The sequence below is a fragment of the Lolium perenne genome, chromosome 2, assembly GCF_019359855.2.
Source record: "Lolium perenne isolate Kyuss_39 chromosome 2, Kyuss_2.0, whole genome shotgun sequence".
Taxonomy (NCBI): Eukaryota; Viridiplantae; Streptophyta; class Magnoliopsida; order Poales; family Poaceae; genus Lolium; species Lolium perenne.
Window position 1 is genome coordinate 329,827,413 of NC_067245.2, and position 21,763 is coordinate 329,849,175.

The 21,763-nt window shown below is 50.0% G+C and overlaps 2 protein-coding genes across 2 annotated transcripts; one reads left to right on the forward strand and one right to left on the reverse strand.

Moving 5' to 3' along the window:
• Window positions 1–8,781: 8,781 nt before the first annotated feature.
• On the forward strand, window positions 8,782–9,324 carry LOC127337243 (cysteine proteinase inhibitor 8-like). The gene has a single exon (XM_051364207.2). The coding sequence runs from the start codon at window positions 8,831–8,833 to the stop codon at window positions 9,200–9,202; it is 372 nt and encodes a 123-aa protein (XP_051220167.1). The 5' UTR covers window positions 8,782–8,830; the 3' UTR covers window positions 9,203–9,324.
• LOC139835922 (uncharacterized) lies at window positions 9,246–11,346 on the reverse strand. Its single transcript, XM_071825822.1, has 5 exons — window positions 10,978–11,346; window positions 10,793–10,891; window positions 10,577–10,699; window positions 10,232–10,502; window positions 9,246–9,268 (listed from the first exon to the last, which is right to left on the reverse strand). The coding sequence occupies exons 1-5, from the start codon at window positions 11,344–11,346 to the stop codon at window positions 9,246–9,248; spliced, it is 885 nt and encodes a 294-aa protein (XP_071681923.1).
• Between the last annotated feature and the right edge of the window lie 10,417 nt (window positions 11,347–21,763).

Here is a 21,763-nt window from a genome sequence, read left to right on the forward strand (position 1 = left end):
CACGCTATACTCGGAAGACCAACTTATGCCAAGTTCATGGCTGTACCGCACTACGCATACCTCAAACTGAAAATGCCTGGGAGCAATGGGATAAACATCACAGTCTATGGAAGTTTCTCACGCTCAGACAATTGTGATCGCGACTTTCAGAGGATTGCTGCAAAGTTTGGGTTAAAACAGGAAATCACCGATCTCCCTTCCAAGTCATCGCCGCGCGATAATAAGGAAGAAAAACACGTCAGGGAAACGAAGAAGAAGCCAGCCGACCTTGCCCCAGAAGTTTCGGCAGTAAAAGCTTCGGCAGTTGATGGCACAGCAGTCGTAGGAGACAGCAAGACACTGGCAATCGCCATCGAGACCCCTAGTGAAATCAACGACGCTTTGAAAACCGCTAACGTGGTGGGCAAGCCGGAAGATAAGAAGAACCCTTTCCTTGCTTAAGCAGATGAATAGTGTTTAGTTTTTCCTTTCTTTTCAACAGGGCCCTCCTTTTTCGCCCCTTAGTCCCGTGCTTACTTTATTAATGAGAACTTAAGTTTTGATTCCTTGAAAAGCATTGCAGTAATTCGGAGCACCCAAACCGCACCATCATAAACCTTGCTTACGCCCCTCGGCGAACGATGGTACAACGAAGTACGCGGTAAAAGATTGTGCCCCGAAAAAGCCTCTGAAACTACGAGTGCTAAAGGATGTAAAATAAACAAGGACGCTGACTTTTCCCTCTGCTACAGATGCTTCTACGAGCGTCGTAAGTAGCAAGAGTCTGGAAATACATATAAAACAACCCACATTCGATATTTTACTTATGGAAATATCAAAGAACAATGGGCTCATCGGCAGAATTAGTGCTTCCGATACATTCGGGAGCTGCTGTCAGGACATACATCGGTTGAAAACAAAGTTGCACATACAATGGGTATAGCAAGACCTGCAATACGAGCTGATCACTCAAATAATTTGCTGACCAACGAATACACATACGTTTAAACGGGCAATTAAGATTTGCTCCTTCATAATTTGCCAACGGCACTGCCACGGTAAAAGTGCATATATATGTACCTACCGAAAAATAAGTTTCAGCTTCGCAATCCAAACGCCTGGATAAGGTAACCAAATTACATATTTACAATCCTAACTTGACCCTGAATTACTCTTGCGGAGTTTCTTTTTCTTCAGGTATCTTTGAATCCCCTTCAAGCCTGTCGACAATTATATTGGCAGGCAATATTACCTTCGGGTACAGCATCTCCAAATTACCAACCGCATTGGCAATAGTCAGCAGTTTTGCCGAAGGATAAAGCGCAAGGACGAGGGCAAGTGTAAATCTGGCTCCTGCAAAAACTTGAGCTCGCACCAAGTCTCGAATCTTCTTGGTGTTTCTAAATTCAGACATCAGAGTCAACAGTGTAGGAGGGACCGCGTTCAAGGGGAACATCGTCCTCCAAATTACTCTTAGGCCTTTGTAGCAATTGTCGAAGAAGTGGTGGACTTGCTGGACTCGATCTTGGAACTGTGCGACAGTCGAAGCTTTCGAGTGCTCCCTCCAGAAAATCTCTTCGGCTGATGACAGCTGGGTCAATGCGTTCACGCGCTCGTGATTCCGCTTATTCTCTTCAGCACGGTTCAGAGCTATGACAAGCAAATGAATCAACGAAAGATCAGACAATGCATTTTTGACAAAGAATAATGAGCACAAGGACCAGGGAACTTACAGTTCAAACTTTCGGTGGCCTTATGCAGTTCAGTAAGAGCATAGCGCTCTACGTCGACTGCAATCTTGCTCTTCTTCTTGATAATGGCAGCCAAGGCATTGGTATTGCGCAGATCCTTTTCCATCTGCACGATCCGATCCTTCATAAGCTGGATGCGATCACCTTCAGAAAGAGCACCCGAAGAATCATCGACAAACGCAGGCACTGGGAAAACCTGCAAAAACAGGGTCAGGGGTATGACGGATCGCATCGCTTCAGCAGTGGAAGTTACTCCCATCGGGAGAGTGCAAGTAAAAATGTCATAACAAGAGTGTACTAGCAACATTGCTAGCATGGAATTTATTACAACCACAAGTTTTGCGACAGAACATTGTTTCACATCAATTTAAAAAGAAGTTTGTTACAAGAATCAAGGGGCTTGGGTCTGGGTCGATAAACTTGGGCCAGCCGATGTTTTCTTTGAAGAAACCAGCTCAAGGAGCTGGCGTGCACACTTAAGAGCCGCCGTTTTGAAGACGCCTAAATCGACGAACTGCCCATCTTGCTCCTTCGGTAGCTCCCTAGACATCTCTTCGATATCGGCCTTGAAGCCATGACCCATCATAAGTTGGAAGGCTAGGAGGGCACCATAGGTATGTGAAGTACGTTTGAATACCTCGATAACCTCCTTGGTGTTGACTGCAAAAGCATCGATCAGCTGCCCCAGAGTCTTCTCTTGACTAATCTTGGGGAAGATCATCGAGTGCATCCGCGCCATGGCACCTTTGCCCTTTTCGAGGAGCTCCCGTGTAAGCTGGTGTGAGGCAAGGGTCATTGACACAACGTTTGCCGGAGAGTTGTTTGGAAATTTATCCAAGGCATCGGCAGGGATGTCAGCGGCCTCTGCAAGAAGATGAAATGGGAGAGATTACTAACAAAGAATCGAATTCGAAAAGTAACAATTGAAAGGGAAGCATAAAAGGAATTACCAAGCAAAGCCAAGGAAGACTGACGAAGAAGATCATCTTTTTCGGCCGCCCAAGCTTCAGCAACCAGCCTGGACGCTTCCTCCTCCTTCAGCTTTTCCTTCAGCCTACTGAGCTCCTCCTTTAGGGAATCGACTTCTTGGCGAGCTTCGGCGGCTATTTTGATTGCGCCTTCCAATTTTGAGGAAGAAGATTTAACTTCCTTCTGCAGCCGAACCTTGTCTGCTTCCAGGGAAGTAAATTGGGAGGCGAAGGCCTCCAAAGAAGATATAACGCCTCGCAGATCCTTAAGGAAAGGGGAAAATAGATGTTTGACGAAGAATCATTAATCAAGGCACATTCAGGAAAGTTTGTGTTACGAATCGAGAAATACTTACAGGTTTTCCTGAAGGAGGGGTCGTGGTGGCAGCAGTCGAAGGAATATCCTTCCCCCTAGAAAGGGAGGAAGCAGTCGATACTTGGGCCGCGGGGGCTGCAGTAGGAGCCGAAGCTTCGGAAGCTGCGACATCCGACAGAACGGCGCCGGATTTGGCCTTCTTAGATGGAGGCTCGATGAAACTTTCGTCACTACGAAAGAGAATGGTTGGCAAGAGTTATGAAAGAAATGCGAATGATGAAAGCAAAATACGAATTCTAGGAAAAAGGCACTTACAGGTCAAAGAGATCGTCTTCATTGGCAAAGCCGCCGGCTGATCTCTTCGCAGGCGAAGCTCTTGCCTCCTCCACAGCTGCATTAACAAAGGTATCATGATCAGCATCATCGTCGCGCACTGATCTCGCTGTGTCGCAAGTATCATTGGCTGGGGGAGAAAGATCGGTGAAGATAGCCTCAGAATCTATCGGATCATCGTGTTCATTCTTTGAGCTCATGTACTCGGCAGTATGAAAATCAACAGGGGTTGAGGAACCTCTTCCCTCGGAAGTGTCATTTGGTAGATCATGCGAGTTTTCAGAAACTATGGGGATCTACCGAAGGAAAAAACAAATAAGAACAAAAATAGTCGTGTCGATCAAGTGGAACAGAGTAATAAGGGTATGAGAAGGAAAATTTACCTCTGTCAACAGATGATCGGCATCAAGAGGTGGATAAGAAGATATCAACGAGATCGAGTCTTCCTGGCTAAGGAGAGTGAGGCGTCGAACTTCGTCAAGCAGCTCCTTTTCCGATAGTTCAGCAATATTTATCCTGGTCTCATCCTTCGGACCCGAATACAACCACATCGGACGAATCCTGGCCATGACTGGCTGGACTCGACGTTTCAAGAACACCGCAGCTACCTCTGTGCCGATCATGGTTTGGCCATCGGTTTCTTTGATCCGAAGAAATTTGACAAATAACTCATCGACTGATGTCCTTTCATCGGGAGAGAGGATGTTCTTCCAAGAATGCTTAGGTTTGGCTTCGAGGACGTCGGCAAAGCGAGGAAGCTGGGACTCGGTTGTTAAGGAATCCTTAACATAAAACCATTTCAGTCTCCATCCTTGCACGGATTCTCTCATTGGGAAACTGAAATAATTGACCTCTGAACGAACAACGAACCCCACTCCCCCAATGACAAAGGGTCCATTGCTACTGTTGTATCTCTTTACGAAGAAGATTTTCTTCCACAACCCAAAGTGAGGCTCGATGCCCAAGAACGCCTCGCAAAGGGTGATGAACACATCAACGTGAAGGATTGAGTTAGGGGTAAGTTGCCACAGTTGGATTTTGTAAGTCCGCAGAAGGCGATGAAGGAACTCGTGAGCAGGAGGATTGGGACGAGAGATCGCACCTGGGAGAATCACATTCCCCTCATCGGAGGAGATTAGACCAAGGCTTCGGGCCCTCTTTTCATCACGTTTCGTGATGGAGGACGCTAGCCAATCTCCGGGTTTGGTCACGACTGCCGAGCTTGGCGGTGCTGGCGGCGCCGGAGTTGGGGGAGGAGCATCTGGAGCGCTCCTCTTCGGAGGATTCGAGGAGGCCTTGGCGGCGGCGCCACCACTCGCGGAACTGGCGGCGGTAGCGTGGTTCTTCTTCTTCACCATCGCGGGATCTGGAGAAGATCTAAAAATGGTGGTGGCGGTGCAGCGGTTATGAAAGAGGAAGGCGGAAGAAGAACAGGAGGATGCTACGATGATATGAGAGAATGCTAAGAATTTTGTTCTGGGAGATTTTAAGTAGGGGAGAACTTGAGGATTGCGTGGGCACGTGTCGTTGCTTCCAGTTCATTAAGAGGACCCTTTCTCCATCGTTGATCGTGGAAATCGAGGAGGCGCCTTGGTAACCGTACGAGAAAGGCGGATATTACTTAAAAACAGAGCCAGGCAGAGGTAGGATGGGCCCAACGGGTCGCGTCTTGTCAGTCAAAATCAAAGTGTCAATAACGTCATCAGTGACGTCGTGAGGAACGCTCGAAGCATTCGAAGAAATATAAAAGGTATCAGATGGTGGACTTGAGTCTACGTACGGATTGCGTGCATCCGCGCCTAGACTAGGGGGCTACTCCCATCGGGAGCGCTGGACGCGCACTCGATAAAATGAGAACTCGAAGATAATCCTGTGAGGAAACTGGTTGAAGAAAAGGACGGAATGCTCAGCTCGAGTCTGCACCCGGTTGCAAGCGCCCGTGCCCAGACTCGGGGGCTACTCCCATCGGGAGCGCTGGACGCGCACCCGATAGAACTTTTTTGCACTCCAGGATCATGCCCGGGGACTTGATTCTGCGTAGGGTGACGTTGTTTTGCCATCGGCAGTTAACCAGCAAAAGTTGGGCACGTTACTCATTATCCCTTACGCGTTGAAAACTTGTTGAAGAATACAAGCCTTGGTACAAATGTATCGGATGACCCATGAAGACTTGCAGAAAAACTTCGGCAGAATAAAACGTTCGAGTGGTAGAACTTGAGTCTACGCACGGATTGCAAGCATCCGTACCTAGACTCGGGGGCTACTCCCATCGGGAGCGCTGGACGCGCACCCGATAGAAGAAGAAGATGATGATACAAGATGGACAAGAACAACCAAGGAGAAGAACATTAGGTGAAGGCATGCTTTAGTCTCCACCCGAATTATCTTTGGCTGGACACTCGGGGGCTACTGACGTGGGCATTACCCTTCGGGTAACCGACATTGCCCTATCCTATACAATCTAACTGGAGGCCCATGAAGATGGCCGATAGCAAGACGGGCCACTTGGACGGCGCAATAGAAGATTCCTTGACGGACAAGACAAAGGAGGAGCCGAACAAGGAAAGTTTAGAGCTAGGACTACTGTAAACCTAGTCGTCCCCGGTTAGATCTCTTGAGACCTGGCCTCCTATATAAAGGCCAGGAGAGGGGCTGCCGAGGGACACGTTCAATCTTAGCAACTTTAGCCACCAGAAGTCTAGAGCTAGGTCGCCGCAACACTTAGCCCCTCGACGAGATCTCAGCCGAAACCTTCGGCACCCCATTGTAACCCAATATTCTTATATTCAAGATCAGACAGGCAGGACGTAAGGGTTTTACCTCATCGAGGGCCCCGAACCTGGGTAAATTGCTCTCCCCGCTTGTCTGTGAACCGATGTCTCGTGTCAGCCTGCAGGATTCCATCAACCCTAAACCCCAATCGGAGGGCATTGCCGAGGAGTACCCTCGACACGCCGTCTGCGTCAACCTCCACGAGATCATCGGCATCCTCACCGGCACCCTCGTCGTCCTCTTCGCCGCCGCCCTCTTCGTCCTCGTCGTCCTCCACCCCCTCCTCCACCCCTTCCCCCTCCCCCTCCTCCTCCTCGTCCTCCTCCACCTCCTCCTCCTCCTCGTCCTCCTCCACCTCCTCCTCCTCCTCCTCAGCACCGGCGCCGTCGAATTCGAGCGGGCCCCTGCAGCCATTGAACGGGGCGCCCTCCATACCGGGTCCTGGCTCGTACGTTGGGGAGTAGAACATAGTGTTGGGGTTGAAGCGGCCATGAGGCAGCACATCCTCGTACCGCGGCGAAAATTTTGGCGTCACGCACCCGGGAGTGGCGGAGGGGCCGTCATTGTAGAACCCGGATGTCGACGGGGACAACACTCCCGGAATGTACGGCGGCAACGTCGTACTCCATGGGCTCGCGTTGGTGGCAGCGATACACCCGGCCAGCGCGTGCTGGTGCGCGCGCGCCGCCAACGCCTTCTTCTCCAGCTGCGCCGCCCTCCGTCCTTTCCGCTCCACCGTCGACATCTTCCGGCGCAGACAGTCTTGATGCCACTGATCATCGGTCCAGCCTTCCGGCTTCTTCTTCGGAGCTGACGCCTTCCGCTGCTTCGCGAAGGGTGCCTTCGCCCCTTTCGTATCATTGCCCGGCGGCTTCTTGGCCGCTTTCTTTGCCACTTTTTTGGGGGCAGTCGGCGGCGTTATGGATGGGGAGAGGGTGGCGGGCGGGAGGAACAGCGTAGCGACGGCGGGAGGGAGAAATGAATCGGCGGGATAGGTCAAATGTGTTGGGATGGTAGAAATGCGCGGCGGGAGAGGTGCGATGTGGCGGGAGAGGCGCGATTAGGCGGGAGCGGTGGACGAATTTTTCCTGTGCGGCTGACGCGTCGGTCCTGCCATGCCTCGCCTCGCTGTTCGGCGTGTCCGGCATCCCCGGAGCGTCCCCTGTGTAGCGGGGACGGGCTCGGGGCGCTGAACACCGTATTGGGTCGCGCCGGACAAAAAGCGGGTTTAGGGGATACGGTTGGGAACGTTTTTTGTCCAGCGCGTCCCGAATCCCTTTGGGGGACGGTTTGAGGGACGCGACTGAACATGCTTTTAAATTTAATGACGTTTGGCTCATGCACTACGCATTTGATTTGGCTCGTGATGTTTGTTTTTTCCAATGGGCGTGTGCAACTGTTGTTCAAGATACAACAACTATCTCTTTTATTATTAGTTATGGTGCGACATCAACACCACACATTGTACATATGCCACCTAATTTATCTAGACTACAAAAGTGTGACTAAACATTCTTACTTGTCTCCGACAAAGGAATTGAGAATTAACTTTATCTCCGTTACCCTGTCTTTTCAGTTTCACTCATATTTCGGTAACTTCTAACGATCTGAATGATCTGGGACGTTGAACAACAGAATCGGACGGCTTAGAGCGTCAAATCGCTGTAGAGTGGCCTAGGTGATCACGTTTTACTGTTACTTAATGTTGCCTAATGTTTTATATTTTTGATAATGTAGCTAAAGTTTCTTACTTTCCTTGCTAAATAATTGGGAACCTGTGCGATGTTTACGCGTCGCAGGGTTCAAGAACAAGCAAACGGTCGAAGTTTTTGAGCGTCAGCTATCTTACGCACCGCACATGAAAAAGATCCTTCCATGTGCGACCCGGGATCTAAAATGCCTGATCTGTATTAGTAAATCTCAATATAAATGCATGTACTCTCACCACCGCTGGAGAGAAGTCGTTGTGGCTGTTATGGGAGAAGAATATACGAGACGCTCGAACATAGCTGAAGAATGCAACTCTACGAGGAATCGACAACACCGACAAAGTTGTCAGGGCCACCGCCCGATATCCAGCTGGCTGCCAACACCACATTCCAGGACATGTGGTAATTACTGTACATGACTTTAAATTTGTGATTAATCTTCTCCTAAATGGTGTTTAATATGCATCTAAGTAATTAGCCTGGTAAATATCTACTATTTTATAATATACTTGAATATTGGATATAATTTATTGTTGAGCATAGGTGTAAGAAAATGCTGTAATTAATCTATTCTTTAAAATGCATATTTGGATACATATAATTATTTATTTACTAACCAGTCCACCCAATAAAAAGTTGCAATCAGTTTTCTTATAAATGCCTACTATTTGGATATGCATCCAATTATATGGCAACAAAAGTACTCATAGTTCCATCCATAGAATATGTAATTAATCTCATTAATCTCTTCTTTCAAATGCATATTTAGACATACATCCAATTACAACCTTTTTTACTGATGGGTCCACCCAATAAAAAGTTGCAGTCCATTTCCTTGTAAATGCCTACTATTTGGATATGCATCCAATTTAATTTTTTCCGTCATAGTTACATGTATTAAAGTGCCCTTGTTTTGGTTGTTTTGGATCAAGCTCACACCACCAACTCACCAAAGTCCGCACAAACCACTTCATCATCTCAAGCTCCAAATCTTCATCAATCATGAGGGCATGCACCTTCCTTGTCCTTGTTGCCGCGATGATCTACGCCATCTCTACACCCGCCACGGGCTGCGGTGAGTCATATGGGACGAAATCGATAGAAGGTGGATGGGAACCTATCCCGAACATCAACGACCAACATATTCAGGATCTCGGTAGCTGGGCAGTTTTGGAGTTCCTCAAGCACGCGAACTGCGTGCTCAAGTTCAACAAGGTGGTGAGCGGCAAGGAGCAGGTCGTGTCCGGCATGAACTATGAGCTTATCGTCGACGCGTCGGACGCCAGTGGAAAACTTGGCACGTACAAGGCCGAGGTGTACGAGCAGGAGCGTACCAAGACACGCAAGCTCGTATCCTTCAGCAAGGCCAACTAGAGCGAGCGACGGTGTTTTTGCTAGTAATACATGTGTTTTGAGATCATGTTAGTTGTTCTGGTATATCTAATAAGTGTAAAATTATCTGCATACATCTTTATTGGTATTCTATAAATCGTCAATAGAGTGCTTGCAGGTTATGGTATTCTAAATTTTTTATGCGGATGTACAACTATCCATGGTTCACTAATGTTGTTCTTTCACTACAGGAATGTTACTCTACGCCGACGGCCGGCTGCCCTCGGCGTAGCCACGCCTTGCCCTCGGCGTAGGCTACGCCGACGGCAGCCCTCGGCGTGTCGCCTCGGCGTCTGGGTCCCTCGGCATAGGTAGGTGGGCCGTCGGCGTAGAGCTAACCCTCGGCGTCCTGGCTTTATGCCGACGGTGAAGAAGCCCCTCGGCGTTGACGCCGTCGGCGTAGCGTGGCGGCGCGCCGTCGACGTTAACGGAGCGGCCAGAGACACCGACGGCCCAACCCCTCGGCGTAGAGAGACGGGAGAGGCGACGTGGCGCACGGAGGCGCACCCTAGCCAGAGGCTATGCCGAGGGCAACCCCCTCGGCGTATGCATGCCCCATGCAGCACCACCGTGGACACGCGGCAGCACCTGGCGCGTCGGGCTACGCCGAGGGCAACCCCCTCGGCATAGACCTGACCATATGGCCCTATGTCAGGGTCTATGCCGACGGCATTACCCTCGGCATAGGAGCCTGCCATTTTTTTTTCTGTTTTCCAGTTCCAGTTCCAGTTGCAATGCAATCCAGTTCCAGTTCATATAATCGACCAAATTCGACCAAATTCACATAAATATCATATAATCGACCAAATTCATCCAAAATCGACCAAATTCATCCAAAATCAACCAAATGTACCATAATTCATCCAAAATCACCATAATTCACATAAATAGCATGAAATCCACATAGTAGCATACATGGTGCATGTAGTAGCATACAAGAGGAGAGTGCCATGTCATCCAATACATAGTAGTAGCTAGCAAATGATGGCAAGCAAGAAGCCCGGTGCTGACTAGCGGAGGAAGGACCCGGCCGGGTGTGTCCGCCCACATCGTTGGCGAAACGAGCAGCCCGGGGTTTCGCTCCGGTAGAAGCTGCAGAAGAACCACCTGGAGAAGGACCGGTAGCACGCCCAGGAGAAGTCGACGGAGAGGCACCGGGAGTAGTCCCAGGAGTAGTCGACGGAGAGACACCAGCAGAACGCCCAGGAGACCGACCACCTTCATGAACCGGTGTGACCTCGCGCCCACCCGGCGATGCCTGGTTCCCGGACCATCCCGTTCCCTACGTGTTCCCTACATGTTAGCAACTTGCGAGGCAAAGGAAAGTGGTAACTACCGGTTTGGCAAAGAACTTACCTCCGGTGTGGATCCGTAGTAAGTCGCAGCGAAAGCTGCCCTCGATGGCATGATAGGCATGTCCCCCGCCACGGTAACTCGAGCCGGTGGCGGTGTACCAGTAGACATAGAGATCATCATTTCCTGCAAGATAGGTTACAAGTTAGGCTTTGCAGAAATAAAGCATCAAACTGAGACTTGTCATCTACTTGCGCGAGAAGGAAGATTCAGACTTACTGATATATACGTCATATAGGCCGTATTCTGCCTATTCCACTGGGCAGCGGCCTGCTGATACGCTTCATTGCAGGCTTCGAAGGCCGCCTCGAAGTCAGGCTACAATTTCAGAAACAATGAATCTCGTAAACACTTAGCCATGTAGGAAGGAAAACCGGAAAGAGGATGAAAATGAGGAAACTTACATCGTAGGCGGGTGGACGAGCAGGCCGTGGACGAGGCTGGGGGCTGTCGGCGGTGAGGGTATGCTTGAGGCGCGTGTAGCTCGTGGAGTGGGTAGGCTTGACCGCCTTATTCATCCAAGGGAAACGGCCATGCGGACGCCCGTGCCCCGACAGGACCAACGACTCCTCGTCGACCGGAATGGTCAAGGGGTCATCCACCTCGGGGTGACGAGACTTGACCATGTCGCAGTAGTCCTCCTTGGCGGCCTTGGCATTGCCGTAGTACTGTGGCTGAGGCAATGCGGGATTGGGCTTCTGCTTCGTCCGCATCATGTCATATATCCGGGCATCATGAAGCCCCACCCCAGGTGGGGCCTCGGCCACCGGCATCGCGACAAGAAAAGTAAAGCGTACCACAAATGAGACCTGGGGGGAAATGAATGAAGGTCGTGCCATGTATATACATACCTTTTTCCCCTTGAAGCGGGTGTAGTCGCGGTTTCCCGCGCGGTGTCCCACCGCTGCCTCGGTTCTCCATGTTACGCCACGACACCGCCGCAAACTCCTCGTCCTGCTCGAGCCACCTCGCCCTAATCAGCTCCTCCCATGCCTCCCTATGCTGCTCGGCCCACTCCGGACAAACCTGAAAACGCAATACTGAGCTCAAGATAATTCAATGAAAACTTAGCAGCAATGTAGAATCTCATTGACATTTTACTCACCGACATGTACTCCTCAATGGTCATTGCCCATTCCTCCGTAGGCTCGTTACCAACATAGTACTCCTTCTTGACCCTCTTACCCTTGTTAGCCCGTAAGGCACTAGCGCCGGTGAACTTTTGGTTGTACCACCGCTTCGGTGTCATCCTCTCGCAAGCGCCACGCAAAGTGAGACGCGCCTGCGTGTCATGCTCCGGGTCCACACGATAGAAGCACTTCAATCATGCATAAATCAGTTGTGAAAGTCATGAGTTAGCACATTAGGGTCATCAACTATGAACGGTGCTCGAGAAATATATGCCTTACCCAGAACTTGGTGGTCACAGCCTCAGCAGCTGTCGCGAAGCCTACGGCAGGGGCATCCTCATAGTCCGCCCAAGTAGTGGCTAGCTTCGTCGGGCCACCGGGGACCGTGCTAAGGGGAGTGTATCTGCCGGGCCAGAACTTCTTAATCGTAGCCCCAAGCAAGCTGTTAGGCATGCGGGGGGGCTTGGCATCCCATGTCCAGTTGCTGCAAATAAATCACACATTAGTACACATGCCAAATTGTTTATTATGCCCAAGATGAAAATACATGTTCGAAATTTCTGAAGTAGTACACTTACTCATCGCTCGAAGGAATGATAAGGGCCTTGTCATCATGGGTCTTCGGCTCCTTCCTCGCATCGGGGACTCTAGCTTCTCCACGAAGCTTCAAGGGCTTCGGCGCACCCCCATCCTCCATCACCTCCAACTCAGCCCTAGAGTCCGACTCGTGTGTAGACTCCGTCTCCATCTCCACCTCCCCACTAGACGGACCCTCTAGGTACAACTCAGGAGCCACGTCACCAGAAGCGGAGGGTGGCTCGTCAAAGTCCATGTGTACCCCGCCGCCACCTCGTCCTCCACCTCGTCCTCCTCGTCCTCGTCCTCGACCTCCACCTCGTCCTCCTCGTCCTCGTCCTCCATCGGTACCATCGGCGTAACGCGGATTTTGCACCGGGCTCGATCACTCCGTCTAGTGGGTCTAGGAATATTCCTCTTCACCTGCGCCGGCGTCTTAAGCAAGCTCTCGGAGTCCGCCTTGCCGCTGCTCATATTGTCCAGTCACCGCATAGAGAAGAATAAAACAGTTAAGCACAAAGACATATTATATGAAGATACTAAGAATAAAAGGCACAATGCAATTAAGAAGCATGTTGACATAATAAAATGAAGATACTAAGAATAAAAGGCACAATGCAATTAAGAAGCATGTTGACATAATAAAATGAAGATACTAAGAATAAAAGGCACAATGCAATTAAGAAGCATGTTGACAAATAAATACTAAGAATAAAAGACCCTCACCAGCCATCATCGCTCTCACGCTCACTCTCATACTCCATCTCTTTCTCTTTCTCTTTCTCTTTCTCTCGGCCCACTATCACTATCACTATCTTGTGAGTACAAAGTTGAAGGGTCGACGGGTGGAGGCTCATCATAATTGTCATTCGCCTCAAGTAACTTCTCGAGCATAGATATGTCCTTTAGATCCACCACCGACTCACCACGAGTTTACGCATCGTTCCCGAGGTCTTCTTGAACAAACGGTTCTAAAATATATTCCCCGAAGTCCTGTTCCTCTTGATAGAAAATCCCCTCGTATGTCACGGGGTCAATGTTGTTGTAATCATCCTCAGAGGGAATCGGTAGGTTACCATGTGGCGATACCTGGAAGACGACTTCCCAACCCTTGAGTTCCGCTTTCTGGCATGGGTAGGGCAAATAATAAACTTGCTTGGCTTGGTGAGCCACAATAAAGACATCGGCTCCGCTATAGGTGGTTGAAGGCTTAACTTCAACTAACCCAATGGACTTATCACTTCTCTGTCCACCTATTGGGTCGAACCAATGACACTTGAACACGACGATATTGAGTTGCACGTTCGTACGATTGAATGTCAACTCGTATACACTTTGTAACCTTCCGTAGTAATCAAAGTTGTTGGCTCCTTTGGTGAAGACCCCAGTATTTATCGTTTTGGGATTCGCCGCTCTTACGGTGCGTCTCTCGTGTGGAAGCGAAACCCATTCACATCATACTTCTCATACTTGGTCACCTCACGGCTACAACCTTGGGAAACACATTTCAACTCATCTATCATATCAACGTTTCTCTCACGGCCCTACAAGAACATTTCAAATTTGTTGTGTGCATTAGTTACGTGTAATAAGAGGGACAAGTCACGTGTTGCAATGTAAGAGGAAAGGTTAGAAATTACTTTTTCCATGAACCATGTCACAAAGTTTTTATTAATTCCGGAGCACCGTCTTTCAGTAGAGTGTCCATCTCCGAGGTTTCGGGCAATTCATCATACGGCCACATTTCATCCGTGAATTCGCTGAAAGGAGAAAATAAGCATTAGACCGAGACGAGGTTACTAGCTGCAAAGTAATTTGTTCACCATTTTACCTTACGAATGGGATCACTTCCTCCATGTTCATAAGCACATATAGCATTATACAATCCTTCTCTTCGTTCTCCAATTTATATTTTGTTCCTTTACCAGCCTTGCCACCGGGGAATTGGAATAGTTTTAGCTTGGGGTCATTCTCGGGCACGTCGACATTGTAACGAGTGACCGGGTTATGCTGAGTGGGAACATCATCGGGATAGTACGTTGTCGCGGCATCTGCCATCTCCCGAAGGCATATTGCCTCAGCTATGCATGCTTCAATCTTGGCCTTGTTTCCAGTTATCTTTCGAATATACTTAAACTCTCTCTCAATACGTAAGCGCTAACGAAACTGCACCGGACCACCCAAGAGTGCCTCGTTGGCGAGGTGCACAATGAGATGTGCCATCGGAGTAAAGAAGCCTGGCGGAAATATCATCTCCAAATTGCATAGCAACTCCGGCACTGTATGTTGTAGCTTTGCAATAACCTCGGGACATATCTGCTTAGCACAGAGCGTGCGGAAGAAATGGCTCAACTGCGCAAGCACTCGCCAGACTTTCTCGGGGATATACCCTCGAAGCATCACCGGCATGAGCCGCTGAATCCATATATGATAGTCGTGACTCTTGAGCCCGGTGACTTTTCCCGTCGAAAGATTAACTCCCTTACTCATATTCGAGCAATAACCATCCGGGAACATCACGACGTATTTGAGCCACCCGAATGCCTCCTTCTTTTGGATGGAATCAAGGCAGAAGTTGGCATGCGGCTTGAACCAATTCTTTTGACGGCCAATAGGACGCTTCATGTGTAATTTTTCCCTATCACAGAGGATCTCAATATCGACTCTAGCCTTGACATTATCCTTTGACTTCCGGGAATGTTCGGGCATGTGTGAAAGACGGACTCCGTGACATTCTTTACAGTGTGCATCACATCGATGTTATGGGGAAGTTCGAGGTCCTTGTAATACTCGAGCTTCGTTAAAGCCGCCTCGTGAGTCCAGTTGTGCGTTACACCATATCCCTCAAATTGATGGCCAGTTGGCGTCGCTGCCGGCACGAGAGCACGTAGCTCGGCTTCAACAAGTGTACCATCAAACTTCGGCACATCTTTTTTTTCATGCACAACTTTGCCCTTCTTGAAGTTCTTTTTGTCTTCTCTAAACGGATGCCTCCTTTTGAGGAACTGTCGATTCGTGTCAAACGCAACATACTTGCGACCCTTACGTAGCCAAAGGAACTCAAGCCGATGCCTGCACACCGGGCATGGCCACTTACCAGTGTACACCATCCACATGTTAGGGCGTACCCGGGCATGTCATGCATGGTATACTGCAACCAAACTCTCATGCAGAAGTTTGTCTTCGATGCTCGGTCGTACGTCAATGTCCCGTGGTGCCAAGAGTGGTTCAAATCTTCCACAATCGGCTGCATGTAGACACTCAAATTCTTCCCCGGGTAATGAGGGCCTGGAATGATCAGCGACGAAACATGGTCTTCCTCGTCATTAGGACTCCGGAGGGAGATTGAGCGGAATAACAAACACGGGCCAGCAAGCTGTAATTGGCATTGGACATACCATATGGATTGAAGCCATACGTTGCTATCGCAATTCTGACATTCCGAGCCTCGGCTGCCTTAAGGCGGTGTTTTGTATCGAAGTTCTTCCATGCCGTACCATCGGATGGATGTCCCATCTTCAACTTCTTGTTTTCGTCCACGAATCTCTTCCCATACTTGTGCCACGTCATCTGTTTGGCTGTCTCCTCGTGCATGTAAAGCCGCTGGATTCTTTTTATGAATGGGAGATATCGAAGAATCGACTTTGTGGTGCTTGACTGCCTCACCTGACCATCCTTTCCCGTTACCTCTTCATACCTAGGCGCTTCTGAGATGTGACAGTACTTGTCATCCGCATACGCTCTCAAAAATAGAACTCAGCATTTCGGAAAACAGTCTATCCTTTGATAATCCATGTTGAGGTCCTTCATGATTCTCCTCGTCGCGTGCGAGCTTTGAGGCGGACAATGATCTTTGGGCAACATGTTACCAGTTGTTTTCGAGACTTGCTTCAAAGCCCTCACGGGTGGTGTTGTACCGGGTCTTGTCGGCTAGACATTGGGAGATGGCATCGAGCTGAGAAATCGCGGCGCCCTCGTACAGAGGCCTCTTAGCCGCGGCAATCATATCATAGGCCTTCGCGGTTGGCTCTGGTTCCTCCGGTTCTGGCGGCGCCTCCGGTTCTGGCGGCGCCTCCGGTTCTGGCGGCGAATCCGGGACATCGGCATGGACGAGATCATCTAGAAAGTCTCTAACTCCATCGTACGCATTGCCATTGAGCCGCTGCCGCATCACCTCACCTCTGTCACGTTCGCGCTCATCAAAGTCGATTTCCGTGACGTACCCATGCATATACCCATATTGCGTAAGGTGTCTATACATTTCATCCTTCCCACGACGTTGACGCTTCACGCGCGAACACAGGGGCAAAGTGCCCGAACCAGCCCCTTTGTACCACGCGCTAACTCATTCACTAGAAAATGGGTCTTCCTTGTCCACTCATCTGTTTTCTCGCCGCACTAACACGCTCATTGTACATCCATCCATTATCAGCCATCCTCTCGCTTTATTGGGAGCCAAACCACGGACATAGCATTTATATCAAATAGGAAATTAAATGCATCATATTTTTATTTATTTTACCGGGCGAAACGCATGCATCAACCTACATCTCTACTAGGTGGGCTCTAGCAGCCGCCGGATCCGTAGTTGGCTACGTTCTCCATGCTCTACCCCGGTCAAGTCAGAATTTCGGCAGCACCTCCCGCTGCTCTCCCGATACACGTCTCGGCAAAAAGCCGAGAGGATGTGCATCCGGAGAACAACGGGGAGGCGCCGCCGAAATCCTGACTCGGACCGGAGTAGAACATGGAAAACGTAGACAACTACGCATCCGCCGACTGTCCCGTAAATGCCGCAAGCGTTACGGTTCAAAATATGCGGACCACTAATGCATATTTATCCGCGTAACGCTCGCGGACGGGAAGTGACACCTAGGTTACGCAACTGGACTTGGAAAATGAATCTAGTGACATAAGAAAATGCGGAGAAGAAGTTGGAAATTTAGCTCACCCTCGGCTGAAGAGGAAGTAGTCCAACAACGGAGTGTCGATGTCGGCGAACGTCGAGAAGCGCGTCAAAGATCCGGGATCGTCACGCCGGGGTGCTCATGACGAGGCGGTCACCACATGGCCTATTACAAATTCACATTATTAGAACAAATTCACATTTGCATTTCTATTTCCATTATTAAACAAATTCATTTCTATTTCTATTACACATTTCCATTTCATTTCTATTTCTTTCCAATTTTCAAATCAATTTCAATTTCAATTTCTATTTCTTTCAATTTCAATTTCAATTTCAATTACTATTTCTTTCTTTCTATTTCAAATCAATTACACATTTCAATTACTATTTTCTTACACATTTCAATTTCAACAACTAAAACCAATACACAAATAAAAAAAAGAAATCTTACCGTGGGCGGGGGCGCGAGGAGGAGGCCGGCCAGGGAGCTCGGTGGGCGGGGGCGCGAGGAGGAGGCCGTCCAGGGGACGGCGGGCGGGGGCGTGAGGAGGAGGAGAGCGGCTGCTGGCGGCGGCGTGAGGTGGAGGGGAGCTCGGGAGAGGTGGAGGCGGCAGCGGCGCGAGTTGGAGGAGGAGCCGGGGAGGGCGGCGGGGTGGGGTAAGGCGCAGGCGGCGTCGCGGTGAGGAGATGGCGGCGGGAAGCGGCTCGGGAGGCGCAGCGACGGCGGGAGGGCTGCTCGGGAGGCGCAGACGGCGGCGCGGGCGGCGGGAGGCGGCGACGGGCAGGCGGGAGCTCGGGCTCGGGGGAGGGCGCGTGGTGGTTAGGGTTAGGTGCTGGTCTGGCTCGACCAGCACATAACTGACCCGGCCGACCGACCGTCCCTATGCCGAGGGCCAGGCATATGCCGAGGGCAGCCCTCGGCATAGCCCCTTTTTTTATTTTTCAATTTTTTTTGTATTTAAATTTTATTAATGTCAATTATATTTATTAAATTATATATTTCCATGCAAATTTGTTTTAATCTTCTACATTCCCAAGCTATGCGTATAAATATTTTTACCATATCTTAACTTAATATTCCCCCTGGTAGACGAAACCCTAATCCGGGAGCCCCGCAGATCTACCCCTTTGACCGACCTCCGATGATAGCTGACCCATGGACTTTTCTCTTCCCTTGTGTTGTGTTAGGTCATCGGAACATGTAGTATCAATAGTTACCCTATCGGCGCATCAATATTCCCACCGGTGGAAGAAACCCTAATCTGGGAGCCCCGCAGATCTACCCCTTTGACTGCATCCCATCGGGGGTCCCCCGGTGGGCATATGCCTCCACTTGAGCTTGGTTAGGTCATAGGTACATGTGGAAACAAGGATCATCCCATATGATCTCAAGTTTCTCTCCGGTTCAACTCCGAGGGAGTTCCCCCCTGTACATGCAGAATCTGCCTAAGTGTAGGAACCCCCTGTCCGAGAAGCCGGACACACCTGGGGGGGTAGCCTTGGATATAGAACCATCTCAAATCACTTTTGTGCATTCCATGTGGACACACACAAGTTTTGGGGCCATTCCCTAGATCCGATGCTCGATTTCCGACGAAACCCTAGTTCTGTTGACCGCGCGGTCTACCCCTTTGACTGCATCCCATCGGGGGTCCCCCGGTGGGCATATGCCTCCATTTGAGCTTGGTTAGGTCATAGGTACATGTGGAAACAAGGATCATCACATATGATCCCAAGTTTCTCTCCGGTTCAACTCCGAGGGAGTTCCCCCCTATACATGCAGAATCTGCCTAAGTGTAGTAACCCCCGTCCGAGAAGCCGGACACACCGGGGGTAGCCTTGGATATAAAACCATCTCAAATCACTTTTGTGCATTCCATGTGGACACACACAAGTTTTGGGGCCATTCCCTTGATCTGATGCTCGATTTCCGATGAAACCCTAGTTACGTTGACCGCGCGGTCTACCCTTTGATCGCATCCCATCGGGGGTCCCCCGGTGGGCATATGCCTCCATTTGAGCTTGGTTAGGTCATAGGTACATGGTAAAACAAGGATCATCCCATATGATCTCAAGTTTCTCTCCGGTTCAACTCCGAGGGAGTTCCCCCCTATACATGCAGAATCTGCCTAAGTGTAGGAACCCCCTGTCCGAGAAGCCGGACACACCTGGGGGGGTAGCCTTGGATATAGAACCATCTCAAATCACTTTTGTGCATTCCATGTGGACACACACAAGTTTTGGGGCCATTCCATAGATCCGATGCTCGATTGACGAGGAAACCCTAGTTATGTTGACCGCGCGGTCTACCCTTTGATCGCATCCCATCGGGGTCCCCGGTGGGCATATGCCTCCATTTGAGCTTGGTTAGGTCATAGGTACATGTGGAAACAAGGATCATCACATATGATCCCAAGTTTCTCTCCGGTTCAACTCCGAGGGAGTTCCCCCTATACATGCCGAATCGGCCTAAGTGTAGTAACCCCCTGTCCGAGAAGCCGGACACACCTGGGGGGTAGCCTTGGATATAAAACCATCTCAAATCACTTTTGTGCATTCCATGTGGACACACACAAGTTTTGGGGCCATTCCCTAGATCCGATGCTCGATTTCTGACGAAACCCTAGTTCTATTGACTGCGCGGTCTACCCCTTTGACTGCATCCCATCGGGGGTCCCCCGGTGGGCATATGCCTCCATTTGAGCTTGGTTAGGTCATAGGTACATGTGGAAACAAGGATCATCACATATGATCCCAAGTTTCTCTCCGGTTCAACTCCGAGGGAGTTCCCCCCTATACATGCAGAATCTGCCTAAGTGTAGGAACCCCCTGTCCGAGAAGCCGGACACACCTGGGGGGGTAGCCTTGGATATAGAACCATCTCAAATCACTTTTGTGCATTCCATGTGGACACACACAAGTTTTGGGGCCATTCCCTTGATCCGATGCTCGATTTCCGATGAAGCCCTAGTTCTGTTGACCGCGCGGTCTACCCCTTTGACTGCATCCCATCGGGGGTCCCCCGGTGGGCATATGCCTCCATTTGAGCTTGGTTAGGTCATAGGTACATGTGGAAACAAGGATCATCACATATGATCCCAAGTTTCTCTCCGGTTCAACTCCGAGGAGTTCCCCCTATACATGCGAGACCGCCTAAGTGTAGGAACCCCCTGTCCGAGAAGCCGGACACACCTGGGGGGGTAGCCTTGGATATAGAACCATCTCAAATCACTTTTGTGCATTCCATGTGGACACACACAAGTTTTGGGGCCATTCCCTTGATCCGATGCTCGATTTCCGATGAAACCCTAGTTGGTTGACCGCGCGGTCTACCCCTTTGACTGCATCCCATCGGGGGTCCCCCGGTGGGCATATGCCTCCATTTGAGCTTGGTTAGGTCATAGGTACATGTGGAAACAAGGATCATCACATATGATCCCAAGTTTCTCTCCGGTTCAACTCCGAGGGAGTTCCCCCTATACATGCAGACCGCCTAAGTGTAGTAACCCCCGTCCGAGAAGCCGGACACACTGGGGGTAGCCTTGGATATAAAACCATCTCAAATCACTTTTGTGCATTCCATGTGGACACACACAAGTTTTGGGGCCATTCCCTTGACCTGATGCTCGATTTCCGATGAAACCCTAGTTCTGTTGACCGCGCGGTCTACCCCTTTGACTGCATCCCATCGGGGGTCCCCCGGTGGGCATATGCCTCCATTTGAGCTTGGTTAGGTCATAGGTACATGGTAAAACAAGGATCATCCCATATGATCTCAAGTTTCTCTCCGGTTCAACTCAGGGAGTTCCCCCTATACATGCGGGAATCCGCCTAAGTGTAGGAACCCCCTGTCCGAGAAGCCGACACAGCTGGGGGTAGCCTTGGATATAGAACCATCTCAAATCACTTTTGTGCATTCCATGTGGACACACACAAGTTTTGGGTCCATTCCCTAGATCCGATGCTCGATTTCCGATGAAACCCTAGTTACGTTGACCGCGCGGTCTACCCCTTTGATCGCATCCCATCGGGGGTCCCCGGTGGTCATATGCCTCCATTTGAGCTTGGTTAGGTCATAGGTACATGTGGAAACAAGGATCATCCCATATGATCACAAGTTTCTCTCCGGTTCAACTCCGAGGAGTTCCCCCTATACATGCAGACCGCCTAAGTGTAGGAACCCCCGTCCGAGAAGCCGGACACACCCGGGGGGTCGCCTTGGATATAAAACCATCTCAAATCACTTTTGTGCATTCCATGTGGACACACACAAGTTTTGGGGCCATTCCCTACATCGATGCTCGATTTCCGACGAAACCCTAGTTACGTTGACCGCGCGGTCTACCCCTTTGATCGCATCCCATCGGGGTCCCCCGGTGGGCATATGCCTCCATGTGATCTGGGTTAGGTCATAGGTACATTTGGAAACAAGGATCATCACATATGATCCCAAGTTTCTCTCCGGTTCAACTCAGGGAGTTCCCCCTCATACATGCAGAATCCGCACAAGTGTAGGAACCCCCGTCCGAGAAGCCGACACACCTGGGGGTAGCCTTGGATATAAAACCATCTCAA

Coding starts and splice junctions, on each gene's coding strand:
- LOC127337243 (XM_051364207.2), top strand. CDS start 8,831: ATGAGGGCATGCACCTTCCTTGTCCTTGTTGCCGCGATGATCTACGCC.
- LOC139835922 (XM_071825822.1), bottom strand. CDS start 11,346: ATGCCGGTGGCCGAGGCCCCACCTGGGGTGGGGCTTCATGATGCCCGG. Junction 10,700..10,792: donor CCTATATGACGTATATATCA/GTAAGTCTGAAT, acceptor CCTATCTTGCAG/GAAATGATGATCTCTATGTC. Junction 9,269..10,231: donor GCCGGGTCCTTCCTCCGCTA/GTCAGCACCGGG, acceptor TACACTTATTAG/ATATACCAGAACAACTAACA.